The 12,180-nt window shown below is 40.1% G+C and overlaps 1 protein-coding gene across 8 annotated transcripts in view; it reads right to left on the bottom strand.

Moving 5' to 3' along the window:
* The window catches only part of LOC142934202 (putative E3 ubiquitin-protein ligase HERC1), a 69,174-nt gene extending 58,801 nt beyond the window's left edge, over positions 1 to 10,373 (bottom strand). For 7 of the 8 annotated variants that reach the window (XM_076078665.1, XM_076078666.1, XM_076078670.1 and 4 more), the window contains exons 1-9: positions 10,030 to 10,371; positions 6,024 to 7,000; positions 5,408 to 5,503; positions 4,975 to 5,169; positions 2,503 to 2,814; positions 2,311 to 2,407; positions 1,207 to 1,350; positions 906 to 1,033; positions 460 to 604 (exon numbers count right to left, since the gene is read on the bottom strand). In XM_076078665.1, coding sequence (XP_075934780.1) covers positions 460 to 604; positions 906 to 1,033; positions 1,207 to 1,350; positions 2,311 to 2,407; positions 2,503 to 2,814; positions 4,975 to 5,169; positions 5,408 to 5,503; positions 6,024 to 6,974 — 2,068 coding nt within the window. In that variant the 5' untranslated portion in view covers positions 6,975 to 7,000; positions 10,030 to 10,371. Of the gene's footprint in view, positions 1 to 459; positions 605 to 905; positions 1,034 to 1,206; positions 1,351 to 2,310; positions 2,408 to 2,502; positions 2,815 to 4,974; positions 5,170 to 5,407; positions 5,504 to 6,023; positions 7,001 to 10,029 lie in introns of all 8 variants that reach the window. The other variant, XR_012947692.1, reaches the window with a different exon arrangement.
* Positions 10,374 to 12,180: the final 1,807 nt, after the last annotated feature.

The raw sequence follows: 12,180 nt of genomic DNA, 5'->3' as shown, positions 1-12,180 counted from the left end.
AGAAACTACACCGTTTATCACAGCCAGCTGTAAAAAAAAACACCATTATCGTCTTTCTGACGGCCCTTGAACACATCATGTGCGACAAACACTTCCGTCTGAAAAAGAAACCGAAACAAAGCTTAAAATTGTGAAATTTCATCAACAACATTTTATTCTACATGTCTCCTTTAAAATCTCGCCACAAATAAAGCTTTGCTTTTTTCTGTAAAAAACATTAAATTGTGAGCTCCTCAGTGAAACTATGAAGTCATGATTGATTCATCTGAGACCAACAATCATGTGACAACAAAAATCCGTGAAACTTCTGCACAAAAGACATGTTCTAGTTCTCTCTACTTCTAGTCATGATTGTTCTGTTTCTATAGAGCTGCAGGACTTTTATATTACAGAGAAAATCAAGACTACAGAGAGAAACTGTGACAAAAAGCTCCCGAAAGAGAAGAGCAAAAGACAAACCATGCGACAGGGCCAGGCAGTGACTGTCCCCGATAGAGATGTCCACCACCCTGGTGGTAGCCAGCTCCTCGATCAGTTTGGGTCTGAGAGCTGTGGCCTCAGAGGAACCACATCCCAGACAAGCACCGCAGCCCCACGCGTACACCTAAAGAACAAGTGGCACCAATCAACATCAGCAGAGGAGTTCTTCCGCTGCTCACATCGCAAATCATTTCATTTTGGTCTCCAGGAGTAAAAACAGTGAGACTGTATCTTTGAGACAAAGCCTGAGAAAGAAGAGCTCCGTTACGTAACAAGTCATCACTGTCAACGTCCAACCGGCTGTCAGCAGAAATGCATAAACAGCAGTATGAAATTCCCTCTTTGGGACAAAGAGCCTTCATTTATTCCTCAACAAACCGGGCTTTTGTCCCGTCTTGGTTAACCCTTTAGGACTGCTGTCATACCTGTCCGGTGGAGGTTAAGGCGAGAGACGACTGGCTTCCTGCACACACTTTCCTGATGAACATTCCCTGCAGGGCTTCCACTACTTTTGGCTTGTAGACTCGATTGGTATCACCGTGACCGAGTTTTCCTGCGGGACAACACGTGGTTTCACTTGTATGAGAGCATGTACTCACACTGTAGTACAATTTGAAGAAATACAAGACAAAACTGCAAGAATTATGTGAAGGCTCCAATTTAAATTCAATTTACAAGATCACTGATGACGTTTAACAACAAAGTCTTGGTGAAGGGTTTCCTCACCGTTGTCTCCTCCTCCGAAGGACCACACGGTGCGTCCATCCTTGGACAGAGCGATGGTATGAGAGCTGCCACACGACACCTCTCCCACGTTACTGATGTCTTTAACCAGGGTAGGAATGTTTCGGCTGTTGCTGTCACCGTGACCTGCATCCCCCCAAACAATGAAAGAAAACGTCAGACTGCTTACGCACGGAAATTACAAATGTGGAGTTTTATTTAGCTCGTCTGAGTGGAGGGTTAAAAAAAGTCCACGCGGAGCATCCGGCACACAGAGCAGAACGAGGTTGTTTTCTCCAGTATTAGTTCACAGCACTTCTTCCTGTCATGACTGGGCCTTTACAGGTTCATGTGTTCATGGTGGCTCATTCTGCAGTCAGGAGTACATAGAATACTAAACTAAACTAAAACATTTAATGTCATCATGTATATACTGAAGGCTTTAATTACTAATAATAATAATAATAATAATTATTATTATTATTATTATTACAAAATCATTCCAAATATAAAGAAATCAGAACGTAAACAATTATTATCGTGCAAACTGCAAAATAGTAAATAAAATAACTTATAAATAAATCAGTTAGAAAACCAACAGCTTTCTTTTTCTAAATAAAATATTTTAAGATATTTGCATCTATAAACGGACCACATCTCTCTTTTCTGTGCGGTAGCGACGGAGCCGCTCCCATCTGTCAACAGACATGCTACTAGCTGTCAGCTACAGCGTTACCCAGAATGCCGTGCAGTAGTGGAACTTTGTAAATGGCCAGTTATTAGTTAAACAAATTTATGAGTCACAAATTGTTGTGCGTCATGGTGTTTTACCGTGTTAACGAGAGTTAGCTTGAGGGGTTATTAATAATAATAATAACTTTATTTATATAGCAACTTCAGAAACAGAGTTTACAAAGTGCTTTGACAGACAAAGCAGAAAAAGCGAGACAATAAAATAAGTTACAAAGTGTTACAAAGTTATAACCATGAGTGAGAAGAGTAAGAAGAGAATCTAAGAGCGTTGACAATCCCCCCGGTTGTACTGGGAACTACTTAAAAGTAACAGCCGTACATTAAAAGAGATCCTAAATGAGTTCAGCAACTTACCTAATCTTCCAAAATCTCCTTCACCCCACGTGTACAGCTCTCCATCCTCACTGACTGCAGCACTGTGTCTGTAGCCGGCAGACACACACACCACCACCTGACACAGAACAACAGACACACATCAGACTTAATCATCGGTTACTGGATTTAAAAGATGAAATAATGTGCACCATGTGAATAGAATAGCCCTACCTTCCCCTGGAGTGGCCCCTGGATCAGTTTGGGGTATTTCTGTGTTGAGCTGTTCCCGTGACCCAGTTTGCCGTAGTCACCGTCGCCCCAGCTGAACACCTCGCCCTCCGTGGTGAAGGCCAGCGTGTGGCCGTCGGAGCCCTTGGACGACGACACCTTCTTGATGGCGCGGTGGGGCTCAAAGGTGAGCTTCTTGAGCGTCGACTGGTTGTTGGAGTCTCCGAGGCCCAGACGGCCGTAGCTGCCTTTACCGCAGGCCCGGACGGAGCCATCGGACGAGATCACAAAAGTGCAGTACTGGCCCGCCTCAATCTGCAGAGAGAGAGAGTGAGTGAGTGAGTGAGTGAGTGAGTGAGTGACCAGCGCTGTGGTAAAATCCTGTGGCGCTAAACTACAGCTGTGAAGGGCGTAGTTGTCTCATTGGTTGGTGGACTACGGTTTTTCAGAATTTTGGCCATCGAAATCTGAGTGGGTTATTTTGCAACCAGTGAACAGGAAGTGACCATATCTGGACTGAGGAGGAGTGACGTAGAGACGCCGTATACGTCTCTGGTAGAGACCTGTCAATCACTGTGTAGCCCCGCCCCTAAAGCATCCCCTGCTTTATAATAATACACGGAGTACACTGGTTTTCATCAACAGAAGCTATGATCAAACACTTTTGTTGACAATAGTATTTCCATTAACTAACTAAAATATTAAAACTAATTTAACCTTGTTGGCAAGAATGATTTGGACGTAGACGCAACATATACGTCTCTGGTAGAGACCTGTCAATCACCGTGTAGCCCCGCCCTAAAGCATCCCCTGCTTTATGGTCTGTTTGACTCTAAATGGACCATAATGTACTAAATGAACATCATGCTGTATTGAAGAAGACTTGAAACTAGAGATTGAGACCATAAACTCATGTTTACAATGTTTACTGAGGTAATAAATCAAGAGAGAAGTAGAGTCATTTTCTCATAGACTTCTATACAACCAGAGGAGTCGCCCCCTGGTGGACTCTAGAGAGAATGCAGCTTTAAGGCTCTTTATAGACCTGGAGGTTGCCGCCTGGATACAACACCTGGTCTCCAAGAAATGATGTTCCCATACAACTGAACTGCTTTCTCAATTATGTTTTTGAGGGAAACGTATTTACAGTTTTAAACACATTTTTAACGTTGTGAATTTCAACCTGACACAAAACAAAACAAAAAATACTGAAAAAAAATACTTTAGTAAAAGTTCTTGCTTTGGCTTAAAACAAATGTTTGTTACGTATCTTAAATTAAGTAGGTCATCTGGGAAATGCAATTGAAAAAGGCAGTTTTCAAGAGACCAGGCTGAGCTAGTTTCTGATGATTATTTGATTTAATTTCCTGCAAATTCAGCAGCACATTAGGAAAAATGATTTTGTGCAACTTCATCTTGCAGAGAGGCCCCTGACATTATAAACAGATGAACAAAGGTTATGTGGGTAAGATAATTGTCTCATACCATCGATCCGTCTAACACAGCATGTCACATTGTTTTGATACACAGCTGTAGTTCCGCTGAAGGGAGAACCAGTGCTGTTAATGCATGATGTCACACGTGTTTATGAAATGCTCTTTTTGTGATCATGCTGATCAGTAAAATTCATGCTCTGAAGAAAAACAATATTTTCCCCCTTAAAACTTAACCCATTTGACAAAACATAGCTAACTTAATTTTGAACCGAGGTCATTTTTACATTAATTACCTCGGTCATGCTTTGTGACTTAGTGCCGCGTCATCACGGTTAATATTTATACCACCAATGTGTTTATGGTAGAAATGTTTACTGGCACGCAGTGTAAAAATACTAAACGTCCTGCATTAAAAATGTTCCTGAAGTAAAAGTATTAGCATCAAAATACACTTTAAGTACCAGAAGTAAAAGTACACTCAATATGCACTCAAATACTATATGTATCATTGGATTATAATTATTGATGCATTAATGTGTTCATCACTTTAATGTTGCAGCTGGTGAAGCTCATTTGAACTACTTTATATACTTCATAATATACTACTTAATAATAGTTCATAAGGTTATTTATATTTTGTGTTAAGAACATGAATCTGCAAAATAGCCAAACTAGTGACTAATACTGTCTAATAAATGTTATGAAATTAAAAGTATAATATTTCCCTCTGAGATGTAGTGGAGTAGAAGTATAAAGTTACATAAAATGGAAATACTTAAGTACAAGTACCTCAAAACGTGTACAAAGTTACATTCCATCCCATGCTACAACAAGTAAATTGCAGAAGTGAAATTGTTTACAAGAGCACAAAGTTCTTCTTAATTCTGCTCTAAAGGGAACCAGATTGGTGCGTTTAACTTTAAAATGTGCTAAATTTAAAATCTAGCCACCACAGTGTCAGAAAGCTTCAGATGCTTCCTCTCTAAACATGTGCAGACACACAGCTCTACAGAAGACTTGTGAACTGTTGTTCTCTTACGGTCTGTGCGTCGGCGAAGCTCGCGGCCAGCTTGGGCTGCAGGATCTTCTCCTGCGTTCCCTCCACCAGCTGGTGGCTGCTGTTACTGCCCCACACGTAGACCTCACAGGTCTCAGACACCACGGGCGTCTCGCCGGTCTGGATGCTGTCTGGGCTGACGCAGGTGCGAGAGTAGTCCGACGCCATTCGACATACCTGGAAGAAAAGGACGCGAGTTAAGAACCGCTCCGGACATGTTTGAATAATCATTTGTGTCTGACGAGTTTCTTAAAATGACATCTCCTCCCTTTTCCTTCCAACATATTTTTGACTGGTAACTTACAGGAGTTACTCGTATGGATCGAAGTGAAGGCTATCCACTCCTTTAAATAAGCATGTTGAGGTGTATTATTTAGAGTATAATGATACGTAGAATACTTCTAAAATGTCTTACTTCTTCTAAGAGACAGAGTGCTGCCTCATACAATGAGCACAAGCCATCAGTGGTCCGTGTGGGTTCTCTCCACTGGCTGCGATCTGCTGAGGAGCCCTGAGACAGAAGAAACGCATTTAAATATATAAATGTTCAGACCATAATGACTTCAAAACAATTACAATCATCACACTCAACAGGGGGCCTTTGTCACAGACCACCAAAAGGAAACGTTAAACAACCTATGCACCTTTAAATCTGATAGGAATCCAAAAACCATGTGATACATTTCAGACAACCCCGAAAACTTTGAAAAAAACGTAAATAACTCGTTTGAAAGCCTATGACATCATCATTGTTTATTTACCAGCATGTTTGTATTTGGTTGGTGCAGAATGTCAGTAGTGTTTTCAGTTATCACCCCTTAAGATCATAATAGCTGCACTATAAAGCATACAGATGGATGAATTATTGTTAGTTTATAGTGTTTTCCATAGAGACAAGAAAGACGTGGTTGGATGAGCAAAGTAAAGCTGCCGAGGCTACTGAGTCCTTGTTTAAGCAGAAGTTATAACAGTTCTGGTTTGAGTTATTAAACCACACTTCCAATCTGCCAGCAGTGTTGATGTTTACTTACCAAAGAGCGCCTCATCTGCATGAGGATGTTCATGAAACAATCATATCCGATGAGCCCTTCTTGGTTCTGTAGCACCTTATTCTCCTCCATAGCACTGACCAGGGCTGATGCAGCCAAGGCCATCTCGATCCACTCCAGCAGGTAGCGCAGGGAGCCCCTCTGGGAGGCCAGCCCCAGCAGCAGCTCGGAGGCAAGCCGCCGCCCTAAAATGTCCGCCCCAGAGTTTGGCATGGTTACCCCCTTCAGGAAAGTGGTGACCTGGGCCAGGCAGTCCAGGCCCATTGGCGGGATCTTGCTCTCGTTGGCCAGAGAGAGGGGCGGCAGGGAGCTGACCACGTCGATGGCCGTGTGAATGACATCGTTACACAAGTTTATGTTGCCTCCGGCACCTCCGCTGGGGCTGGGTGGAGGAGGCATCATCCAGCTCTGGCGCAGCAGAGCAAAAAGAAGGCTGAGGCCCGTGCGGACGCCCATCTCGATGAGGGCGTCCGTGCTGGAGCGCGGCCGCTCGCTGACAGAGTGCAGATCGGCCGAGCCCGAGTTGTTCTCTGGAGAGTGCTGCTGCTGCTTGACCTTTCCTTTGTCGTGGTACTTGTTGGAAAGTGCGTAGAAGATGCGCTGGAGCACCAGCACACGTTTGCGCAGGGCTGCAGCGAAGGGAGAGTCGGAGCAGACCATCTTGGCCAAGGCCAACTGGCTGCTGAGTAGCGCGTCCAGGTAGTGCTCCTGCTCATCGCTGGAGAGGGATTCACGCTCAAAGTCCGGGAGCTGGGGCCCTTTCAGACACAGCACCTGCTGGGGCAGCAGCACGGCCTCTTTGTTGACCAGCAGCTTCGTGTACAGCACCGACACTCCCTCCCGTGTGGCGATCGACTCGCTGTCCTCCGTGATCCACGAGCTGTTCAGGTGCTCCAGCCATTTGAGCTTCACCGGGGGGATCATCAGAGCCATGGCATGTCACTCTGGAGCCATCAGTCCTGAAAACATCAGACAAATTGTTAATATCAAGCTTGTGAACAGCAATTTGTGTTCGCAAAGGCTGTCTTTTCTCAACGCTATTTAAAATGTTGGGGAAAAACACAATAATCTTCAGTTTGAGGTTATTAATAGTTTCCAGTTTGCAAAATTGGCACAGACCTTGATCCATTCAACACTTCTTCACTGGATAATATCGTGAATCAAGATGAAGAAACAAACATTATGGACTTATGTGCTAATAACACAGATGAGGTAATCTATGTAAATATGACCTAATATATATCAAAACAGAAAATAATATCTAAATCTGCCCGATAATAGAGCACTGCTCTCAGTGAAAACTAGCCTGGTTGAATAAAGTTTTTTTTTAATGCTTTATCGTGCGATTTAAAGTTGTATTATTACTTGTACCAATATTTTATATGCACACTGATTACATTCTATTTCATGATGTTTAGTCGTTTGTGAAGTTTAGCCATACATTTACAGACTAGCCTCGCTCCAGTCTGTATTGTAAACACTACACACATGTTGACCCGTGCATAACAGGTCAGAGTCCAAACTCTGCTTCAAAGAATCCATAACTGGAAACTAAAGGCATGCTTCTTTTTGACACCAGTTGCAATCTAGAAAGGGTTCTCTGTAGGTAACCTTACTGCCTCTGGGTTTAAGTTGAGGTACGCCAGGTGTAAAGATGAGTAACGTGTGGGTCAAAGCGCTGCTGCCCGCTAACAAAGTCCAAGAAACGTGACCACTTCACTCCTATCCTTGCATCCTTACACAAATCCCTACATGTTCTCACCCTTACATATTCTTCAGAGTCTCTCAGCCCTTACAGCACCAGACCCATCGGATCCGCCCAATGTGGCCAACTGGCTGTGCACTGTTCGTGGAGAAAGGTGGAGTCTATTGATGCTTTTAAGATGCACCTTAAAATCCACCGTTATTCTCGGGCTTTCAAGTGTGTTCAACCCGTGTTTGATTGTGTTTAAACTCGTTTCCAATTGTAATCTTGCTTTATTTCCACATATACACCGGATGTCTCTCTGCTTGTATGTGCTATATAAATGAGATAACCTTCTTCCATCATACCTGTTGTATAAACAAATACCATGTTTATCGTTGACATTTTGTAATCCAGCTAAATGCTTTGCTCCAGTTTACAGTGAAGGTGAGCAACTTTCTGCAGACACACTGGTGAGGCTACAGGCTCAACACTGCAGTTGTTTACAATCATATTGTAGTTGTGATTGTTCATGATACTCTCACGAACAAGTGAAGAAATACTGCACCTCCATTTGCACTATTACCACCATTCTACACCAATATCCCAAATCCATTGTCCATTGTTCTTTATGTTCATATATATTCTTCGATGTATATTTATATTGTACATAGTAGTTGTTTGTTTATGCTTAGTTACTTTGTTGTCTTTAATGTCCTTGATTTTATATTTTTCTTGTTTATTTGTATATTCCATGTATGTACGTTGAGAGCAATGTGAAAACCGGAGTCAAATTCAATAAAGCTGATTCTGATAGCTAGCTAGCTAGCTGCTAACCGACCAATCATCAGAATCAATTACGGGATTTAATGCAAATTATGAATATTACTCATTATTATTTAGTAGTAGAAAAACAGCACTGTAGTCAAATGTGTATTAATAATAACTATATTAATACCTATTTTAGTTATTGTGGATTTTTTACTTATTTAATATTCTTTACTGTTTTCTTACTTATTTATAATACTTGATTTTATTTTGGGGTTTATTCTATGTCTCTTGTTTGCACTTTCCTGTGTGTGTGTGTGTGTGTGTGTGTGTGTGTGTGTGTGTGTATATATATATATATATATATATATATACACACACACACTCCACTATGCTGCTGTAATCCTGTAAATGTCCCCACAGCGGGACTAATAAAGGATTATTTTATTTTATCTTTGACATTGCAGTTGTTTAGGTAAACAATATTGTTTTATTCTATTGTTTTTTAGATTCATTTCTACTGGTTTCTATTTTTATATTAGCTTCTACTGGTTTCAATTTTTTTGTATTAATTTCTACTGGTTTCTATTTTTTTTAATATTAGTTTCTACTGATTTCTTTTTTTATATTAATTTCTACTGATTTCTATTGTTTTTTTATATTATTTCTACTGGTTTTTATATTAATTTCTACTGGTTTCTATTGTTTTTTAATATTAATTTCTACTGGTTTCTATTGTTTTTTTTATATTATTTCTACTGGTTTTTATATTCATTTCTACTGGTTTCTATTTTTTTAAATATTAGTTTCTACTGGTTTCTACTTTTTAAATATTAGTTTCTACTGGTTAGCTAGCTGCTAACCGACCAATCATATTGTAATCGTACCAACTGTCCAGTTAGCTAGCTAGCTAAGCTAACTGGACAAGTCATCTTGCAGCCACAGCCCAATGCATTAATTAATTTGTTTTTCATTTTTATCTTAGCTGAAGTTGTTAGCACTTAAATAAATAACTTAGCTAACCACCGGTGATATTAGACAGTTAGCTTTGTGCTAACCTGCTTGTTGTGTCAGATTAGAAGGGCAGTTTATCACCAACGGCAAACATGGTGATTATCACCAACGGCTAAAATTTAAAAACATGACATCACACAAGAAACGGTTAACAGCAGCCTTTACCAGCGCGTGCGGAAAAAACAATTAACCGTTAATATTGTCAAATGATGCTGCTGTTTATGTTAGCTAGCTAACGTTAAGCTAACTTTCCTCTCACGTCACTCAGCTAGCAAAATCATACAATACCGTAATCACAGACGTGACACTATAATGTGCAGATAACAATAGAGTTATTACCTTAAGTTAATCACATACCAATATGCATATTCATGTCTTAAAGGAGCGATTTTAGCTCCAGCATTATAGATTGGCTTATCTGCTGTATCATAGCTAGGGTTAGCTTTTTGCTAGCTACACTTTCTGACGTTCGCTTGAATAATTAATTAAAATAAATACAAATAAAAAATAAAGCTCGCTTACCAGTAAAACTGCCAAACAGGCCTCCTCGTAGTGCTTACACAAGACTGTGCATTTCATGGACAGTTTACTGTGAAAAGGTGACATGCATGGAACCTTCCACTGCAACTACCGTTAGGTCCAACCAACACACAGGGCTGTGACGCTGCTGGGACCTGTCTGTCTGCCTGTCTGTCTGTCTGTCCACCAAGGCTATATATATATGTTTGTTTGTCTGTCTGTCTGTCTGTCTGCATACTGCGGTCAAGTCCGTCGACACTGTGAAACTTTACCGCACCTATATTCTGAAATTCATGATTGAACGCATTAAAAACGGACACCAGATCGGGAGCGAGCGGAAGTTGGCGGAATGATGGACGTGGGGGGACAACATCCGGTTTTCAAAATAAGATCTTCTTTCTTCTTCTTCTTTGAGGTTTATTGGCGGTTGGCAAACAATGATTGGTGCATAACCGCCACCAACTGGTATGGAGTGTGCATCAGGATATCTACTGTATGTCTGTATATATATATATATCTATATATATATATATATATATTTATTTATTTCTTCATTTAAACACTTGACACTTTACATTACACTTCATCATACTTGTTTATAGTACTGTTATCTGTTTGTTGTGCACTTTATTTTATATTCTTTCATACTCTATTGTACATTTTAATATGTTTCTATTTCTTGTTGATTGTTTAATGTTATGCACCAGCCGCCATGACACATTCCTTGTATGTGCAACATACATTGGAAATAAACTAAATTTCTGATTCTGATCCTGATAAATATTCATTCTGCTAATGCAACAAGTCGACTAAACAATAAAAAAAGTCAAACTGTACAGCATGAAAAGAGGAATATTTTCATATACATGCATATGTGCATCTACAGTAGTGGCATTAAGAGTGGGGACAACCTAGTTTCCCCATAAAAATAAATGTAAATAACTCCTAATTTTGACCAAAGCTGTTCTTTCTATCAATGTGCCGTTTTAAGCCAAACAGCTACTGAAACGTGGCTTTAACCTGCGATTAGATTTATTCTGCGAGTCCGTGAAGAGTCTCGGTCTAAAACTCTCATGTATGTCCCGTTAAACCGATGGAGGGCCACTGCCTCTTTTTGGTGGAAATACAAAATCACATCTGTTTAATATTATTAATTATTATTGCCAGGCCATTCAGAATATTGATTTGAACTCATTGATTGCTATTGGATCCTTCCTGCTTGTGTTTGCACTCAATTTCCAATATCTGTGACAAAGTATATTTGTACCATTCCATTCACAGTTTTGAGGTAGTTACAGATTGAATTCTCTGCTGCTCATCTAAACACACAATCATTTTCTAAAATGTCTTATTTCAGATTTCGAGGACACATTATGCACACTGTATTTTTACTTCAATTAATTATGATTACAGGACTTTTACTTGTAATGGAGTATTTTTACATTAGTGTGTTGCAACCTTTACTAGAGTAAAATGTGAAATGTGTCTTCCACCACTCATAGCTGGTGATGTCGGTGCTTAATTTCCTGCAATCAGAAGAAGCCATTCTTTGTTTTAAGATATGAAAAACAACTTTCCGTGTCAGCCATCACATTCTAACTTTTGACTTATTCAGAACTTCTGTTTTTATCAGTTTCTTTGGTAAATTGATTATTTTTTATTTGTTTGTCATTATTAACGATCATCACATCTTCAGCTCTTTGTGAGCCCACTCGATGAAACCAAAACCAAATCATAAAGGTTGTTCATTTTAAAAACCAATAAAGAGGTGAGCAAATGTTTTAAATGAAATTACAATAAGGGTTGAGTAAAGTCAGCAGTTCTCTCGACAAAAAGTCAAATAAGATTTTTTATTTTGGATTATTGCAGGAAATAATCTCTGTGTCAGACAAACATTGATGATAAACAACAGGAAGTGAACAAATGCTGACTCATTTCCTGTTTTAGGACTCGTTCCTGCAGCACTCTATACTCAGTCCATCAGATCTGGGCCTCCGGTTGTAACCCTGACAGTCTGAGGGGTGAAGTATCTGGAGGCCGTCATTAAACTTCAGATTGAGGAAAAAACAAAACAATTAAATTCACATCTGATTTATAATATTTCGACCCTACTTTGCTCTTTAGTAACCCGATCAGTAGTTGTGTTCACCTTGT

Source organism: Anarhichas minor, unplaced genomic scaffold (assembly GCF_050575085.1).
Source record: "Anarhichas minor isolate MPS153535 unplaced genomic scaffold, ASM5057508v1 ptg000067l, whole genome shotgun sequence".
In the NCBI taxonomy this organism is placed as follows: Eukaryota; Metazoa; Chordata; class Actinopteri; order Perciformes; family Anarhichadidae; genus Anarhichas; species Anarhichas minor.
This window is presented reverse-complemented; position numbering and strand designations above follow the sequence as displayed.